Source organism: Bombus pascuorum, chromosome 16 (assembly GCF_905332965.1).
Source record: "Bombus pascuorum chromosome 16, iyBomPasc1.1, whole genome shotgun sequence".
NCBI lineage: Eukaryota > Metazoa > Arthropoda > Insecta > Hymenoptera > Apidae > Bombus > Bombus pascuorum.
Genome location: NC_083503.1, coordinates 538,843 through 559,309, shown reverse-complemented (window position 1 = coordinate 559,309; position 20,467 = coordinate 538,843). Strand labels below are relative to the sequence as shown.

The following is a 20,467-nucleotide window of genomic DNA, read 5'->3' as shown; positions in this document are numbered from 1 at the left end:
TCGTAATTTTACTTGAAATCGAAATTGTCAATTTCTTAATAAATAATAATTAGGTATTGATAAAAATTTAAAGGTATAAAAAATTATAATGGGAACAACTTCATTAAGAAAGAAGATATTAATTTTTAACTTTTTAAATTTAGCTATTAATTTCCCTAATACATATTAATCTTTTTATACAATATGTTTATTGTGTATATTTTTATTATAAAAAATTCCACCGGTTCTAAATCTTTTTACTACTGGGAAAATATATTTAAAAAACATATAATGTGTTGACTAGAATTTTGAGGAAAATTGGTAAACAACAAATTGCATAATTTATAAGGTAATGAGATGCTCGAAAGATATTTTATGTCATAGAAAAAAGTTACTTACAATTAATTAAATCAATACTTATAATACATTGAATGCCAGAAATACGTATTTTAATATAGCATATTTGAAAAATAGTTTTGGAATTTTTAAGTACTTTTTATATGATTGTTTAAATATTTACAATATAACAATATATTTACGCTTCTTCCCCAAAATTTTGTTTCGTTAATTGTAATAATGAAGTTCGATACATATCGTTTCTATTAATTCGTGCAATTCATAAATCCATTCTATAACGTTAGTGCAATGTTATTTTAGGCTAGAATACATAAAATTTGTTTATATTACAAATTCATAAGTATTTATGGATACAATTTTTATAGAAATATATTTTAACAGTAATACAGAAATTAATCTCATTTTATGTTTTCATTTTGATCTAATATTGTATATGCTATCATAGTTTATCTCCTGAATAATTCTGCATCTTCTTCAGCTTTTTTAAAGCACATTTTGCTGCAGTACATTTTGCAATTCTATAATTTCTGCCAATTCCTTTAAAAGAGCCCTTACCAAAAACATCTACTGTAACTCGAACTCTTCGTCCATCAGCCAATTTTTCTGGTTTTCCAAACTTTGCTGTTTCAGGCTCTAATTCTAATAGTTCACGAATTGGAGATTTAGGAACACTGGTGCTGAATTGTTCTGAAATAGTAAAATATCCCTGTTGTTTCTTTTCATAAAAAATTTATCTTTGTAATTAGATAAAAGATATTTTAAGAAGTTACCAATTTCATTTTTCATAATGGCGTAATAGACGCTCCATACTGCATCCAAGGACATTCCACTATCTAAATAAATTGCACCAGCTAATGATTCAAAAACATCACCTAATGCTTTTGGTACCTCTACATCTTCAGCTTCTTCGCATTTTTCTTCTCCAATTAAACAATACTTAAAAAGAAACAAATAATAATAATGAAATATAGACACACATGTAATGCATATATATAAGCAAATTTGTTTAAAGCTTCTTACTTCTTCGCTAATAGAATGTCCATTTTCTTCTTGAATCCTAACGAAACGATTTATGACAATACTTAGACCAGGAGAAAGATGTCGAAAATATTTATGAAATCCACATCTTACAGCTAAAGAAGCAAATATAGTATTATTAACTAAGGCGGATCGTAAATCTGTTAAAGCACCTGGAGAATGTTGACGAGCATCTTCATATAAATGTCTTGTTATTAAATAATCTAGAATTACAATTTTTTATATTAAATTTTTCACTATTGGAAATTATACTAGAATGAAAAGAACCGATTATTTGCTACCTAAAACAGCATCTCCAAGAAACTCTAAACGTTGGTAACAATCTGTCAGCCTATTAGGTTGATATGATGCATGAGTAAATGCTTGTAATAAATAACTAATGTCATGAAATTCATATCCTATACTTTTCTCTAATTCTTCATAACCATCAAGCATCATTTTTAATTCTTGTTCTGGATCAGGAATGTATCGAAGTAAGGGATTTTGTGGCTCTTCCAATTTTCCATAACGAATCTACAATAATTGATATGCTTTATATATGATATTTATTTATAGCTATATAAATCAATTATAGATACCTGTGTCCATGTTGTTTGTCCTTTTTCGTTCGTTCCTTTTATATAAGGGGTACTACCTGGAACTCTTTCTCTTGGTTCTGATTCTTGTATGATAGTAATCTCTTCTGTAGGTAAAACATGAATCCCTAACCAAGTCATGAAAAGTAATGCACCTCTAGATCCGCAAGCAATTAAATAAGCTCCAATCAACGCTTCCACGCAATCTGCAATACTTTTATCAGGAATGCTATGTTGCGTAATTAAATTGTACGGTATAAAACAACGCATATTATCTAAATTATTCGAAAGTGATGTCTCATTCCGATCAAGTTCAGTTTTCATGACACCCAATTTTTGTTCCGTTTCTCGAACTAATTGAGTTATTTCAGAAGGATTTACGGCTTGCAAAGCTGGAATGTCGGCTTGATTCCACAAAGTAGAAGGTACACCAGATTCAATTAATGCTTGTTCAAGTTCCTTTGGAACATAATAACAAGGAGGTAACCAATTGTCATGTGGTTCGAATTTTGTTGCTATCATGCTCTCACCTAACATTTTTTGTCTCCCTAATCTGTATAAATTTAAATTACTGACCTAAAAGGTTTCCATTATATTAAAATAAATTATTACAACCAACAAAGCTAATTAATATTTCGAATTTTGTATACCTGTTTAGATCTCAAGTGACTAAGCTTGCCTTCGTGTATATTATCATATGTACAATATAAATAAGTAGTTATAGCATATTTCAAAAAAGAATCACCAATAGTTTCTAAACGTTCTAAGTTAATACCATCATTTGCATTGGACATAGTTAAAGCTTGCAAGATTAAACTGGGACTTGGGCCCGCATGGTTTTCTAGTTCTGGTTGAAAATCAAAGCTAAAAAGATTACTATCCGAATGATATGTAAATTTCGATGGATTAGAATCCTTTTTTATCAGTTGTATAGTATCATTGTTATTTAATATTTCTTTAGTGAATTTCTCGACTACAGTTTCTACATAATCTTTGTGTTTATAATTTGGCAAATTCTCTTCACATTGTAAATTACATGAAGCTTTTTTTTTTATTGCAATTTCATTGTCACAGGATATAAAAGATCCATTTTGCATTATTTCACATTCTCTTACTTTAGCAAATTCGTAATGAGCTTGTCTATGCTTCGCAATTGAAGAATTCTCTTTCTCTTCCGTGTACGACCATAAAACGTCATCCAAACTTTTCTCAGCTTCTAACAAATTCAAAACTTTTTTATTAGTCTTTTGCTTAGACATCTGTTTCTTGTCTTCTACAGCTTCTGCAATATTTTCTCCCATGTAAGCAATTCGTAACCTTCTGTTTTCATGTTCACTTCCATCACAAGTATCGACAAATCCATCGTCATAAAAATCGTCTGATTCATAACCGTCGAAATCTGATTCACATGAAGGGGATCCGTATCGAATATAACTCCAGTTAAAATCATCTGGTAAAACAGTTACATTTAAGGGAAATGACTTTAAATTATTTGTTTCAAAAACCAGAGAATTCATTGCCATGTCGCTTGACCAAGTACCAATTTCTAATTCAGTTTCGTCATTTGATTTGTGTAAACTGTCTATTATATCTTTAGGGATATTTTGACATTTATTATCAATTGTATCATTTGCAGAATTTTGTTGGATAGTTTCATTTCTGGCTAACTTTGCTTTTTCAGATTCCTTAGATTTCTTTAAAACCTCCGCTAAACTCCAACCAAAATCTAATGGTGGCCATTCAAAATCTAAAATATTTTCACATTAAAATCAAAAAACGAAAACTCCAGAAGTAATTTCTATAATTTTATATCTACCGAGATTTAAATTTTCCTGTCCTAAATTTATCATTCGTGCAACTTGACACCGTATTTGATTAGCAAGTAATAGAGCATTAATTCTATATAAAATACAAGGTAAACAAACTGCTTGTCTCCAAAGTGAAGCTGGAAAAGGATGAATTGCGCATAATTCAGCAACAAGAATTTGTTTTTGCTCCAGATTTTCCCGTTTTGCCCGTTTTGTTTCTTCACTGCTTGTTGGTAAAGCAACACCTTTCCGATTAACATATCTAAAATAAAATATTAGATATAAATATAGTATATTTATTTTATTTCATATTTATTTAATAATAATATTGTGTGTATACATATATATATATATATATATATATATATATATATATATATATATATATATTATAAATATTATAAATTACAAACAAAACAATTATAAATATAATTACAAAAACAATTTTAAATATAATCATATATTTTGCATCATATCTACCTTGGTGTTAAAAAATTCAATCTAGCTGATGTGTGATCCACATCTAGTAAAGGTTGATCTAAATTTTGTATCTGTATATCATATTTTTTAAGATAATATTCTTCAAAAGTGCTATAATTATCACCAGGAAAAGAAGATTTGGGATTTAAATTTGTACAAATTTCAGCAACATAAAAGTACTAAAACGAGCAAGAAAATATAATGTATTTCACTTGTAACGTTTTTCCATTTATATTAGATTTTCATTAAAATACCTGAGGTTGATCCTGACTTCTATACCATGGCATAATTACTGCATCATGGTATTTCGATGCATCAAACTTGAAATTTTTTCTGATTTCTTCTGGAACTTTAGTTGGCCCTGCATTTCGATTTTTATATATACATTCTAAAAAATTCCAATCTACAATGACGTCAGATTGTTCATCTGTTAAAAATAGATTTGTATGTATATAATATCAAATATAATATAAATAATGATAATATTTTTAACAATGTTTACAGTTACCTAATTTCACAGGTACAATCATATATGAGTTCTCTGAAGCATTAGGATCAAAAAGCATCAAATATTGTTGTAATCTTAATACATTTGTAAAAGTATAATTAAGAAAAATGGCAATTTTTTCTACTTGCATTTCATTCAGAATTATAGTCTGTTTACTAAGTTTTAATTTTACATGAACTTCCCCAGATCTAGTATAAATAGGAAATGGACATAACTAAAATGAAAAGTTAATGATTAATATTGCAAGCAATTTATACATTTTGTGTATGTGTGTGTGCGCGCGCGCGCGTGTGTATGTGTATAATTATGACTACCTTAGGAATTTCTTTTAATGTTATTATACCAAAACCAATAGCTGATTCCTCAGGAGGATATATACGTCGACCTCTTGTATTTTGTTCTTCAGGTAAAGGACAACTCAAAACCAGATTAATATGATATAAATAAGAAGGAACTCCAATTATTGGTCTACAATCTGTTAATGCCTCGGCTGTCTATGAAGCACAATTTAATATTAGGATTAAATAAAGTATATATTACTATAATTTTTATCTTTTATGAATAAAACCTTTTTATAATAATATTGTCTGCGCTTAGTCGTTCCCGGTCGAGCTTCAGAAAAATCCACTTTACTTTCATCTGGTAGAGCAGGTACTTCTGCATCCTCTGGTTTAGCTTTAAAATTTTCCTTCCCAATGGGTAACAAATTATCGTCTATTTCATTTTTTCTGTGTAAATCAATGCATAACTGTAAAGCAGCCATTCGTCTTGCCATAGCTCTATTAGGCATAGGATATGACTGAAATAATAGTGTAATATACAATAATTCACATACACACATACATATTGGAAAAGATTTAATATTATGCTTCCATTATAAAGAACAAAAATATTTACCAATACAACATATTTTACTGGAGAATTTATAGGAAGTCGTAAAGAACATGTGTACATAAATTTATTATCAACATCCATTTCTCGAATGGACCATTCTGGAGTTAACCTTGTAAAAGTATCACTAGGTAATTTTGCACAGTATCTAAATGAATAAAATTTTATAATAATATGAAATAATTTCTAGAATTATGATTATAAAATACTTAAAGTGTTTTTATTGTTTTCTATTCATAATTTTATACTACCTGTTTACTAGTGATATAGCAGAATTAAAAGTAACTTTAGGTGCATCATCTCCATCAAGCGGTTTATAATGTGGTATCATAGCAGCATACATGTCTGCTTCGTTTTCTTCTTCTTCAGATGGTTCGTTATTAGAACATTTTACTAACAAAGTCTACAAAATAGATTGATGCTCTTCCATTAAAACTTTCGACTGGGATGGACACAGGTAATGAACCACATTAAATGGCTGATATTAAAACTGGTACACACTGAAGTTTATGACTAAATTAAATCGAGCAGACAATATAGTCATTAATCAAACATCAGATCCAGTTCATATATTCCATTAAATTTTACCATAACGAATAATTAAAGTAATTAAAAAGAATATACCATAATTTAATACCTTTTCTATGTAATGATATTGAGCTAGCTGCCATATATACTCCTTTGACATTTCTTGCGGTACTAATAACACATATAATGCATCTGTAGCTCTTGCACGACTTTTACATTGTACATATGACTGATAAGTTTTTGGAAAATCGTACCTCATTACGAAATTGCATTTGGGAATATCTATACCTAACAAACATAAAACGGTATATTAGTATAATATTAATAAAATAGTATCTAAAATAAGTTATGTAGTAATAATAAGATAAATTAGTGACTAACCTTCTTCTAAAATTGAAGTCGAAATTAGTAAATTACATTCATGTATCCTAAATCTTTTCAAAACTTCTTCTTGTTTTCTATGTTCTATTTCTACATCTTTTGAATAACTAATATCTTCAATATTCCTCTCAATCGTATAAAGAGGTGACAAAAAATGTAAGTCATCATCATGCATAGATATTTCGTTTAATAAATAAAACAATACTTTTGCCACAAATGCCTTATTTACAAAAATTACTCCACAAAGTAGGTCAGGATCTGTAATACCACGCATGTGTCGTGGTGCTCTAGGTGGTCTTCTACAATTTTCTTCATTACTTTTCCAATTACGATCTGATTTTTTAGATTGCACAAATCTATCTCTAGTAAACCCTTCCCTATTATTTACTGGTAACTTTTGAGAAATATTTTCATTTAGTTTATTATTAATATCTTTATTATAATACGGTGTATATGTTTTTAAAATTTGCAATAATCTATGAACCTTTGGAGTAGTATATTTATATATTCTTTCCTTTTCAGATAAAACTTCAAATGTATTATCACATAAAGCTCGTATTTTTGTGAAAACGGATGCTACCATGTTTAATAATAGGTAATGTCTTTCATAAGGTGTCTTTACTTTTAATTTTTCTGTTAAAATTAGAAGAGCCAGTGCAGCACGATCTGCACACCATGGTCCAAGAGTTTCTAATATGTACAAAAAGTCTTGCATCATCTCAAAAGGTTTCTCTGTAGGATCTGGTATTTTTTGAATGTCTTCATAAAATTCTTCATTATAAATCTCAGTTGGATCATGACGATGATCACGTAAAAATTCAAGAGCATGCAATATATAATTTTCTATAGTAGTATGTAATTTTCCTTTTGCATTTTTAGCATATTCTACTACATATTCTTTAGGCTTAGGGCTATACCTATTTAAAAAAAGATCACTATTAAGTAAAAATATCATATATATTAGAATCATATAATTATAATAACTTTATTTTTTGTTTCATTAAAAATAGAAAAAAAGAAACGTAAAGAAGAAATGTTAAAATGTATTTTCCTAAGATTACATTTCATTTCATACATGCTCCTAAAAATTGCAGTATATCTTTTTAATAAAATTCTGAATACCTTTTTATCTAAGATAATATTAAGATATAGTATTAGAAAAATTAATTATTCTGTAATAAGCTAAAAAATTTTTAAATTTAATATATTTGCGTCTTTTAGAAGACGCAATAGAGTTATCTCAAAGATAAAATGTACATATGTTTACTTCAATTTAAGACTTAATAGAACCAATTAATAATACCTTTACAAATTTTTTTTACAAAAAAAGATTTGTTCTTGGTATATTATATTGAACTTATGAAACAAGCAAAGTTATGAGAAGAAAGATTTTTATGCCAATCAATTTTTTGTATTTCTTACCCTAACAACAAGATTTACCTTGCATACTAAAATATACATACCGCAATATAGATAATATATCACTAGTTGTTTCAACTTCACATTGAAATGTGTCTTCTACTTTTTCTATTTCCAATGCTAATCTTCCAGGCTCTTGTGTTAAATTAAACAATGGTACAGCTAATCCAATGATTCTAGGAACATTCTCACATGCCGAAATAGTTTGTAAAATAAATTTTAGCTTGTTATTGTCTATAGATTTATGGCACTCGTCAATTATGACTAGATTTATCTGACATGGTAAAATTTTTCTGTCTGTCAATAATTGTGCACATGTCTTAGCAGTTGTAACTAGTACCTAAAAAAATTATTAAAAATAATTTATAGAAAATTAAAGAAGTTAGTAGTAATATATGTTGGTAAATATATTACTCTAATAAGACATTAATATTCCTTACATGAGAAGTTTCAAAGTTTTCCATAAATTCTGTAAGTGAACAAGTGTCACATAATAATACTTTTAAATCTGTGAGTTGTTGTATGTAGCTTGCTTTTATTGTACATTTTTCTTCATCTGTCAATATGAACAATGATCGTCTTCCTCCTTCGCTTAATAATCTAAATTAACAATTTACAATAAATAATTTTAAAAGAAATTTAATACAATAATGCAAGAATTCTCCAAGAAGAAAAACTAATTATAACTATATATTATTACCTTCTATTGTTTGTAGCAAATTCTTGGATTAATTTTATAACAATAAAAGTTTGTTCATAATTTTTACCTAAACAAACAATAATGTCTTTATCTTTAGCAGCATAAAATAATTCTACCTGCAATAATATTTATTTTAAATATTGTATACAACAATATATTTTCTTAAAATCCTTTAAATAATTTATAAAATTCCCTCTTACTTGGTATTCTCTAGGTGTAAAAGATTTTGTATAAATCTGATCGTTCAGTGGAAATGCCATGGGATCTATAACCTTCGCTATCTTAATACGATATTTGATAAAATGTTATTCTTAACTATAACAAAAACAAGATTATGCTTTTAAGATTTATTATTTAATCTTGCATTAAATTCTAATCTAAGGTTAGGCTAGGCTAAGATGATACAGTTGAAAATTTTCATACTCAATAAGTACTTGTGTGTTCACTATATTATACATGTACATACTTTCATGCATATGAAAGGTATAAAACGAAATTTGATTGGCTAACTATGTCTACTTAAGAATCTTCAGTATTTTAAGAAATATTATTTAAATTTTTGTATCTTCAAATATAAATTTTTTAATGTTAATTAAAATTAATAACAGTTTTCCTATATATGTGGATTATATATTTTTATATATGAAATTAAATATTTATGAAAATATAATCACAGTACACGTTATATTATAATTAATCCTCCTATTATTAAACAATCATAATTTCCCTTCAATATTTTTACAATATGCTATTAAATAATATGTAAAATAAATATTAAGTTTAACAGAATATCGATAAATCGATTAATCGTTTCGTTACCAGATTATCGATAGTTCTTTATAATCAACAACTTCAACATAGAGATCCCGTTAATCATTACTGCGTCGTTTGTAAGTATAAATTATCGCATTTCCTCATTTTAGTGTGATAAGTATTATTACAGCATTGATTTACTAAGGTACAGTATTTTTATAACTATATTTGATATTAGTTAGAATGTCTTTTTAATAAAAACAACTATTTTAAAATTAAATATGGTTCTTTTAGTAACACGTGTTAATATTAGTCATTCATCCTTTATGCGATCAGTTCGTACACGTTTGTAGTTTATACATACATATTTTTAATTAACTGATATGAAATGTATAATTATTTTCAACATTTATATTTACTTAAATATATTTTATGTTAATTGAATTATAGCATTATATCTGTAGAGCTTATAGGTTAATTAATTATAAAGTAGAATTTCATATAAAGTAAAATATCTTAGATAGATATTAAATATTCTGTTAAATTATGTTTTTACAGATAGCGTAAACATGCAGTTACACATCAGAGGAGCAGAACATTCAACTTTGGTTGAGTCGCACGAAAATGAGACTATAGCAGACATAAAGGTATGATAGAAAAAATAGTAATATTGTTATTGTAATTAGTTTATTACAGAATTTAATTTGATACAATATATTTTCTGAAATGTGCTCTTTGCAATAAGAAAAGAGTCTTTTTGTTTTATATATATTTATATATTATAAATGAAAGGTCTTTATTTACATTAATTCAAAACTAATTTGAAATGTATTATCTTTTATCATAATAATCTATTGACAATATTTTTATTTTTAAAAACATAAATAATTTTCAATAATTCAAATTAATGTATATATAATTAAATTATTTATCGATAGATAACTTTATTTTTCTGTCTTTTGGACTTTAAAAGGGTTGGCATGTAGCTGTCCATACAAAAAAGGATAATTACAATAAATAAATTATTTATAATAAATATATAATATGTAAATTCACTTAATATAAATAACTATTTTATATATAATTATTATATATCCATAAAATCGATAATATTATCTTGACATGTATTTAATCATTTGCGTCGCAATGATAATCTGGAGTCTAAACTTTATGCCTCTGGAACGAGCAACGACGCAATATCAAATGACAAACTTAATTTGAGATGGTGGTCAAATAAATCTTTCATTGAACACCATTCGTGAATGTATGTCAACAGTTATACAAATTAAAGAAACTTTGAAATTTTTAGAGGAAGTAATATTGATATATGATAAGACTATTAAACACTCTTTATAATATAGTGATAACAATATAATTTTCTTTTATATTCTTTAGTATCTTATCAATATAGTAAATATTTTAAAAGTGCTTTAGGTAAATAATACTATTTCCTGTGAAGTGATGAAAGATTAGATTCTAGAACTTTTAATAATTAAATATAAGATAACATAAATTAAAATTTATTTTAATTTTTTCCAGAGAAAAATTGTCGAGGCAAAAAGTGCTGCAAATACAGAATTCAACTTGTACTGTTGTGGCCAGTTACTGGAAAATGATGCTTTAGTTGGAGATCTTACATCAAATATTCTAGAATTAACAGTTTCTCTTCCTGGTGGTAAGTTTTGACAACTAAGAAAATTTTGTTCTTTTTGAAATTTATATATTATTAGGGATGTGGGAAATATCTGGGATTTTAAGAATTTAGAGAACCTGAACATCATTTTGAGATTAGTTTGCTTACAACTATGTTATGGGATAGGCAGACACTGTATTTGCATTTATTATAATTCACAGACTTCTCGAGCTGTAAGTATTATATGCTTAATTTAATTTTTTTATGAGAATCACATACTGTCGAATACAATTGTATCTATCTAACTAATTAAAAGTTACTTTTATGCGTTATATTAATAATTTGAAACTATTGTCAGAAACAATATATTAATATAAGACATGTTGTTAAATATTTATCCTAAGATAGTCTCAAACCTTGATTCAAATTTTCGAAATTCTTGGAAATCCCTATATTTTCAAAATCTCAAGATGGTTTCAGGAATCGGACTCTACGTTTTCGTATACCTCTAGATATTATTGATCTTCAAGTTTACAAATATAAAGTTAGATATTTTAACATAAATAATCAAGTATTACTTTAATTTTTAAGGTAAGGTCCATGGATCTTTAGCACGTGCTGGAAAAGTAAAAGCTCAAACTCCAAAGGTAATTAAGTCATACAATATGTAATTAAGGAAAATAAATATTATAGACTAATGTAGTAAATTATAAAATCAACTTAACTATCCAAATATGTATTTATCATATAAAACAATTAACAATTGGCATGCTGCATACATTGATTCTACATTGTAAAACAATCTGGTGTCAACATACATAACACACATTCCTTTGTTAATTTTTTAAATGATTAAAACATTCGTAAGAAATATACAGTTTAAAGTCACATTTAGTCAATTCTTAACACTTTGCTATCAGAATATTAACTGTACCAATACAATATTTTTGATGTCATATGATAAACATATTCACATTATATAATTATTGAACTCGAACTTTTTATTGAAAAATATTTTTCTTTCTTTCTTCTTTTTTGTGAAAGATACTATCATATGGTAAATTCATGTAGAAAGAAATAAAACTTCAGATATATCAAGAAAAATTATATATTGACAAGGACTCGGATAATCAGCAACTATCTTGGTTTTATCAATTAGAAAATCATAGAATATTTCACTCTAGAAAGAATTTATCGATTATTTCGATTAGAGTCAACAGTATGATTGAAAGAAAAGAATGAATATATCTCTTTCCATCAATACTCTTTGAAATAATCACTAGGACAAGTATTATAGAAAATATCACGCATAGAAAACAGAAATTATATGAATGTTTCAATTTTCGTAAATTTGCCTTACTACATTTTTTTTTGAATATTATTTCAAATATTCTTTTCCATTACACAGGTGGAGAAACAAGAAAAGAGTAAAAAGAAAACAGGTCGAGCTAAAAGGCGAATTCAATACAATCGAAGATTCGTTAATGTGGTCCAAACTTACAGTCGTCGACGTGGACCGAACGCTAATTCAAATTCATAATTGTATGCATATATATTTATATATATGTATATATACATATATACATCCTGTAATTATGAAAACGAAATAAAAAATTAAATGTAACCATTTCTTTATTTATTTCTTACTCTTTGTAATTGTATTAGCATTTATAGAATATTTCAATGTATTACAGTGACAATTCGATTAAAAGTTTAAAACTTCATTTCAATTGTTTGATATTAAAATTTTTAATATTAAATAGAGTTATTCACCAATGTAATAAAATTTTTATAAAAATACTATGCAGTCCTAATTAAAAAGTATTTAGTTTATATTAAAACATTTACGAAATATTTTGATTGAAAATATTTACAAAAGATAGACAAATATTAAGACTACAAAATAAATTTTAAATTTCTTTGACAGAAACATATTACATAGTTTACAAAAATTATATATACATATGTACAGATTTTAGATAAAATTATTTTAAGTATACATATATCTTAACTTTTGTAACACTATGTGTATGCTTGTATAATATTATATGTAGATATACATATATTAGATAAATATACACATATATTTCAGAAATAAACTTTTCTACGAAAGAGATTAATTAAATTTGTGCTTAAAAATTAAAATCGTGAAAAGACGTATTAGTTTTTTTTTTAATATTAACAAACTACAGTAATACATAATATGTATTATACGAACTTTACTTATTTAAGCTTAATTCTTAATGATACTGTAATTAATATATCAATTCAACAAATTTTTTAATGTTTATTGCATTAAACATTGTATGATTGCAGTTACTTAATTTTTACAAATATTATTTTTTCATTTTAATCTCAATTTTGTGATATAATTAATGAAATGATCATTTATTTCTTACAAAAAGCAAAGATACTAATTTCTTTACAATAAGTATTTACTTGTATGTAAAAAGAACTTTTATATATACATATACACAAGGAAAGAATTCTGTGGAATTCATTCTACTTTATACTAAATTGTATCTCTTTACAAATTCACAATTTAAATTTATTTCGTAATGCTAAAGTAAATAACATATGACAACAGGAAATAGGTACATTAATACCTTCCTTTTTGGATAATTACAACAATTATATTTATAACAATAATTTCATATAAACTTTTTAATTAAAATCGTCATACTCTAAGTAAAACGTACCAATTTGTATATTTACTTAATTATCAAATTTGAATTAATATATTGCTATTTAATGTCCATAAATTTAAAAAAGTTCAATTTAACTTTGACAAATAGATATACCAAAGTAACATAAATTATTAAAATTAAAATTGTACAAACTTTTTACATAATTTAAAGTTGAATTTGCCTAAATTACACTTAATTTCACATGTATTTTTTATTTTCTATCTTTGCTTTTTAGTATTGAGCAAGAAGATCTTTAATATCCTTGCAAAGAGTTGCAAAATCTGGTCTCTGATGGCTTTGTAAATGCCAGCAAGGATACATAAGTTTTACATAAATTGCTTGTGGACAGGTAGACGGACAAGGAAGACGAGTGCCTCTTTCTAATGCAGCCAACAATTCAGTACTTCCTTTTTCTTGTTCATTTTGAAGACGGTCTATACTTGAATCAAGGCCAGGTAAACGTGGTTCTTCTCCAAAGCCAAATGTTTCATACATTGTTACACCAAATGACCATACATCTGATCGAGTAGAAAATTTTCCATCTCTAATACTTTCTGGAGCATACCTTAAAAAGAAAAGCTTTCTAGAATAGAATAGAAACTCAAGAACACATAATTTCATTATATCTGTAATTTACCATTTAATAGGAAGGCCTCGATCAGTTTGTAAAATGTAGTAATCGTTTTTTCCAGTAACTTGAGCTAATCCAAAGTCGCTGATTTTAACTTTATTTTCATCTGCAACTAAAATATTTCTTGCAGCAAGATCTCTATGAACAATACTCATACTACCTAAATAATCCATTCCTGTTGCAATATCTAAAGCAAACCCTAATAGTCTTTTATGAGTCAATTCTTGTTTGTGAATTGTTAGATAACTTTGCAATGAACCATGTTTTACATATTCCATTACCAAACAAACTTCAGGTTCTGATATTACACCGAGAATTTCCACTACATTTGGATGTTTCAAGGTCTGCAATTTTATTTGATTAATATCTATTACAGTTTTAATATTGCAATATTAATATTAAATTGCACAAAAAATAAATTAAAAGTTAACTGAATCATTAAATTAACCTTCATTATAGCAATCTCTCTTTCAAAGTCTCTTATATCTGCTTCAAGTGCTCTTGTTTTCAATTTTTTTATAGCAACTTGTTGTGGTTCAATATCTTTCCCATTTTCTCTTTCCAAAGTACCTCTATAAACTTCCCCATAAAAACCTTGACCGATTCTGCCTTGTAGAATTATATTACAATCGATATCTAATTCATAAATGCCTCGCATTTGACCTAAAGAACCATTGCTACTTCCTCCAGACCCACAATCTTCTCCTGTTCCAGATTCATTTCTTCCCATTACCTATTTTTATATTAATATTATGTGTTAAGTTTATTATTATTAATTAAAACCATTAATTTTTAGAAAACACGATTTGTTTAAATTATTTTTATTCTTTAGACTTATAAGTAGCAACTATTAAATTTAGATGTTGAAATATATTCAATCAATTAGTTTATTATTTTATTACCTCGCCTAAATCACCAGGGTGTCCTATTCGCAGAGCTTGAGTGGAGTGTTCAATACAGTTCATGTTAGGAATGTTATTTTGAGAAATTGGACACCCTTCTGAATCTCTTCTTGCATTAGATAACCAACCTAAATATGCAGAGAGATCTTCTGTACTGCCTGCATAATTATCATTGGTGTTAATTAAACTTTGCACGCCTAAAATTTAAATAAATTAAATTTTTGAATTTTGTTAAAACAATGTTACTATAGCAAAGAAACTCTTACTATCATCAGTGCCATTCCATTGAAGACTTGTATTGTCTGTAGAAAGACTGCTACTTCTTGATTCACTATTTATTGATCTATTATCGCTGGAGTCAGGGTTATCTTGCTCAAATTTTTTCAATTCAGGAGTAAAAGTTTTAGGGAAAGCTGTTGCGTACGTATGACTTCTGCGAGAATTGTATACTTGATACAGAATTTGATTAATGTCTCTCATAATTGCTTGAGGTTGTTTTCTAGAACCACTTGAATCTCCCCAACATTCAAGCATCAACCTATATACGTCCATAGGACAACCATTTGGAATAGGTAAACGTTTTCCAGATTCATAATATTTCTTCATAATAGAAGTATTTCGGAATTCTTGCAATGTGGCTCCCCTAGGATTAAATAGCACACACACACACATACATATTAAATTTTATTTTTATAAATTTTACTTTTATTTGTTAAATCTTATAAAATATTATAAAATACTTGTGATAAATTACTATATTATTAAACTAATAATTCTATGACTAAACTAAATCAAAATTATAATGAAACAACAAAAGATTGATTTTTTTCATTAAAAAGCTTTACCTAGCAAATATTTGCCAAATTGTTGTTCCAACAGCCCAAACATCTGCCTGAAAACTATGTCTAGCCAATTCTGGATCATTATAAGTTTCTGGAGGTAACCAGTGAATATCTGTTTCTGTATATACAAATATTCCTGGATCGGCAAGTTTTACGACAAAACTATTATTAGTATGGGCATGTACTAGCAGTTTATTGCATCTAATGTTACCATGAACTACACCATTCTCTTCAAGATGCCAAAGAGCAGTGGCTAAACAAGCTGTTGCTTCTACCATATCTACAGTTTTGATAGTTTGAGAAGAAGAACTACGTAAATATTCATCAAGAGAGCCATGTCGTACCAATTCCAGAAGCATCCCAATGGATGGTGTTACTGTTAAACCATACAATCTAATACAACATATAAAGTCATTGTAGTATCAATATGATATACATAAATTTAAAAACGTTACTAATATTTGTTATACTATAACTTAAGATATTTTAATTATTACATTATTTCATATAATATTAAAATATAGGAAATTACAATTTATATTTATTTTATGCACCAATCTATTCAAAATGTTATTCACCTTACAACAGCGCTTGAACGCAATAGGGACCATTTTCCAGCAAGTTCCAAAAATTCTTTTGTAAAATGTATTTCTTCTTCTTTTAAAATTTTCAGAGCAACTTCTAATTTTTTTCCTTTAGTTAATCTCCAAATTGCTCTATAAAGAGCTGTTGGTGAACATTGTTGAAGCCTAGTAGTTCTTAAAAAAGGTTTGTAAATTTCTAACTGATTTTGAGGTACACAGCGAGGTCCAATTTCTAAAACTGAAGCAACTATTTGTTCATCAGCTGCAACTTCACTAACTGCACTTTCAGGAGCACAAAGTAATAATGATGATTTATCTAAAAAAGTAAGTTAATTCTTTCTCTTACTAACATTATTAATACAGATCAAAATAAAACTAGAAAAATATTCTTAATTTACCATATTCTGATGGCGGTAAACATTCTGAAAGATATGGCTGTCCATCAGAATCTTGGAAAGATGAGACACATTGTGCCAATGTATTGTATCGACTAGAAACACCAGTAATAGTGAAATCATCTGATTCAATCCTTTCTTCTATTCTCTTTGAAAATAATTTTCCTTCCTTATTGCATGCATCTAAATAATATACATTGTACTCTGTTTCACTCTCTCTAAGTATATAAGAACCTGGTTTATTAGCACGCTTTTTTTGGAGTTTCATATATGAAAATTCTTGCCTAAAATAAAATTTTAATGTTATGTTCTTATACTTTTATAAAATTTTATACTGCAACACTATATTAAATTAAGTAAATGAAATCTTACCCAACTGGACCATGACATTTTAATTTATGTAACCTTTCTAAAGAAGGGGTGACAATTTCTCCACATAAATTAAATGTCCATTTAACTGCTAGGCGATAGTAACCATCCAGAGCAGAAACAAAGGACACTAAAATTGCATTGTTTGAAAATATTAAGTATGAAGGTATACCATTCTTTCTTGATATTTCCACTGTGTTATCTTGTCTAGAAAATAATAGAAATATTAAAATTTGAAATACTGAAATATTACAAAGAAAAAAGTGTTATTATAATATTATAATTATTATATTAAGATGTTCAATGCTCAAAGGAAAAGGATTTTAGTTAAATTTTATTACAGAAGTTCCAATATTTAAGAGAAAAATAGTAGTAGTATTAAATTTGATTTTTGAGTTTTCTTTACATTTAATTTACTTAAATAGTATATTTAAGAATATTGTACAATATTAATACTATTTAAGGATATTGTACAATATTCTTAATTTTCTCAATATTGTATATTTCTCAATATTGTATAATATTGTATAATATAATTAAGAATATTATACAATATTCTAAATTGTATACCATCAATAGACTATGTGCTACGCAAAATATTAATAAGTATTTTATATAAAATTTACACATTTTATTACATAATCTTAATGAATTGAATGCAAACTTTCTTTTCTTAAGAAAGAATATTTTTATTACAATACGTAATAGTTTCAAATCAAATTTAATTTCTATAATAATCGTTCGACACATAAATTGCGACTATGAATGAACGACAATTATAATTTTATATCAACAAGATCTATAAGAACGAGAACTATTTTTACTAAGAAATATTGCTTTTTACTAAGAAAAAAAAGGAAACTATTTCTACAGATAAAGATAATATTTTTAATTTTCTTTAAAAATAAAATATACAAAAATATAATTAATGATAATAATATAATGTATTCAATTGTGATATATTAAATACAATTTACAAACAAATATTTCTTATGAAACGATAGTATCCTCTATCTTATTCTTTCTGTAGACAATTGAATAGTAAACTACTGGATAATAGAAAAGATTTGAGTACAAAAATACTAAAGATTGACCTCATTGTAATGCATAATATAGTTTCTACTACAAAAAAACACTTTTCTGATAAAAAAAATGTAAAAATTACGTTTAAATCTTGTTTCTAATATTTATCTATTATATTTAACAATAAATTAAAAACCTTATAGAAACAAAACATAAATCTTCGATTGCACATAATGTAATCCATGGATTAGTAATTGTTTCACAATATTTTACTTCGTCAAAATTGACTCTTAAAGTAATTTTTGCTGGAGGATCTTGAAGACCTCTATCCATTAAAGCTTCATATTCTTCATATGGGTAATTTGGTGCCATACATTCAAATTGTTTCAAATACTGTTCTTTAACATAATTTGCATCATATCCAGATATTTTACGAAGCGCATTCTGAATTGGTTTTCTAATAAAAAATGCATGACGCTTTATACATTCTTTAGGAATATATTTTCTGTATTCCGCTTGCACTGTTTCTCTTGATATTTTTTTTTCTAACATCACTCTATAAAAAGACAACAAAAATTGAATTAATGTTTTACAAAACTCGAACTTTATTTAATTAATAAAACCCACACCAGAATCAAAAAGCAAATTAATTGAAATAATAATTCTTACAAATTCCATATTTTTCATATAACTTCAAATAACAATATAAAATATTTCTATATTACACTAAATATGAAAATATAAATAAATAAATCATTAAGTGATTGAATTAAATACATTATACAAACCTATACATATCACTAACACCAAGACCAATTAATTCTTGTTTATGTCTTTCATAAACAATGTCTGGTACCTTATTATCCATAACATCTGAACGTGCCTGTTGAAAATAATAATCGTAGGCTTTTATGTCAACCTGCTTCAGTCTGTGTAAACTTGAAGGTTTAAATCTTAACCTAAATTCATATTTGTTTTTATCTTTCATTTCCAAGGTGTATGCTGATGGATACCAAAGTTTCGTATAATGATCTCTAAGAGTAAAAAGATGCCTGGCTACTGGACCTATACCAAGAGATTTACAGGCCTAAAAAATGATTCTTTATGTAAATTAAAATGCAAATTTAAATATTTGCTAAAATAAATAGGATAAATTTAATTTAAAAAGTTGCTATTATATTCTTATACACATCACATTAAATATTTTGTTAAGTCTAAGTATCATCACAATTTATATTAGATCTTTAAACAGTTCAAGTCAAAAATAAATTTTAATTCAATTTTAATTTCATTCAATACACACATTCAAGTTTAATTGATATTTGCAAAATACCAATAAAACTATTCAATATCTTGTAAAATTCTGAATAAAATATTCATTTAACCTCAAAATAATAAGAAATAGAATTTTGAGGAAATATAGCTTTTTAAAATTATTTTACCTTAATACAAAGGTCTTCAATTGTTTGTCCATAAGTAATTGTAAGGGATAATTCCTTGTCTTCGCTCGCAACATAAACGATCGCTGAACAATCGTTTTCCATTGTTAATACAGTTATACGTTCTTTTCACATTTTGTTACTTCAGTTGCTCATAGTATATTGTTTATTTACAATGCGAGTTTGGAGTTTGCATTAACACGCATGTACGGGTGTATATGACCACGATCGTGCGCGCATGGCAATGAAAACACGAATGAATGAATATGACTATACATATATTTATATAACAACAATATACATACATACGTACTTATATACAGACTATGAATATATAAAATTAATTGAATATTAGAATTTATTATTTATACGTAATAAATAATTTTGTTGACAATAAAATTTTGCAAACATAAATTATTTATATATATGATAGAGGGTTAGATAAACAATAAAATGATAATTATATTTAAATTATACAAAATAATTTTATTCATTGAATTGAATTTGGTATATAGATTGTGATTTTCATTTATTTATTTAAATAT

The 20,467-nt window shown here is 26.3% G+C and overlaps 3 protein-coding genes across 4 annotated transcripts; 1 reads left to right on the top strand and 2 right to left on the bottom strand.

The window, feature by feature from the left end:
• Positions 1 to 693: 693 nt before the first annotated feature.
• Positions 694 to 9,091, bottom strand: LOC132915173 (endoribonuclease Dcr-1). Its single transcript, XM_060974890.1, has 20 exons — positions 8,865 to 9,091; positions 8,665 to 8,780; positions 8,405 to 8,564; positions 8,009 to 8,304; positions 6,546 to 7,462; positions 6,274 to 6,452; positions 5,888 to 6,039; positions 5,643 to 5,784; positions 5,314 to 5,544; positions 5,060 to 5,239; positions 4,746 to 4,959; positions 4,492 to 4,664; positions 4,238 to 4,416; positions 3,766 to 4,019; positions 2,600 to 3,696; positions 1,953 to 2,525; positions 1,656 to 1,887; positions 1,357 to 1,577; positions 1,107 to 1,272; positions 694 to 1,023 (listed from the first exon to the last, which is right to left on the bottom strand). Exons 1-20 carry the CDS (start codon positions 8,922 to 8,924, stop codon positions 776 to 778), a joined length of 5,790 nt encoding a protein of 1,929 aa, XP_060830873.1. The 5' UTR covers positions 8,925 to 9,091; the 3' UTR covers positions 694 to 775.
• Positions 9,092 to 9,519: 428 nt separating this feature from the next.
• LOC132915179 (ubiquitin-like FUBI-ribosomal protein eS30 fusion protein) lies at positions 9,520 to 12,674 on the top strand. The gene is made up of 5 exons (XM_060974900.1): positions 9,520 to 9,622; positions 9,976 to 10,064; positions 10,957 to 11,092; positions 11,642 to 11,697; positions 12,459 to 12,674. Exons 2-5 carry the CDS (start codon positions 9,987 to 9,989, stop codon positions 12,588 to 12,590), a joined length of 402 nt encoding a protein of 133 aa, XP_060830883.1. The 5' UTR covers positions 9,520 to 9,622; positions 9,976 to 9,986; the 3' UTR covers positions 12,591 to 12,674.
• A 1,233-nt stretch (positions 12,675 to 13,907) lies between these two features.
• On the bottom strand, positions 13,908 to 20,144 carry LOC132915174 (tyrosine-protein kinase hopscotch). 2 transcript variants are annotated; one of them, XM_060974892.1, is made up of 12 exons: positions 19,926 to 20,144; positions 19,272 to 19,570; positions 18,680 to 19,039; positions 17,464 to 17,667; positions 17,095 to 17,375; positions 16,691 to 17,012; positions 16,116 to 16,505; positions 15,534 to 15,913; positions 15,271 to 15,464; positions 14,817 to 15,101; positions 14,375 to 14,712; positions 13,908 to 14,302 (listed from the first exon to the last, which is right to left on the bottom strand). In XM_060974892.1, exons 1-12 carry the CDS (start codon positions 20,025 to 20,027, stop codon positions 13,969 to 13,971), a joined length of 3,489 nt encoding a protein of 1,162 aa, XP_060830875.1. In that variant the 5' UTR covers positions 20,028 to 20,144; the 3' UTR covers positions 13,908 to 13,968. The 2 variants fall into 2 exon arrangements, with proteins under 2 accessions (XP_060830875.1, XP_060830874.1); XM_060974891.1 differs by having other exon boundaries at positions 15,271 to 15,467; positions 15,537 to 15,913.
• Positions 20,145 to 20,467: the final 323 nt, after the last annotated feature.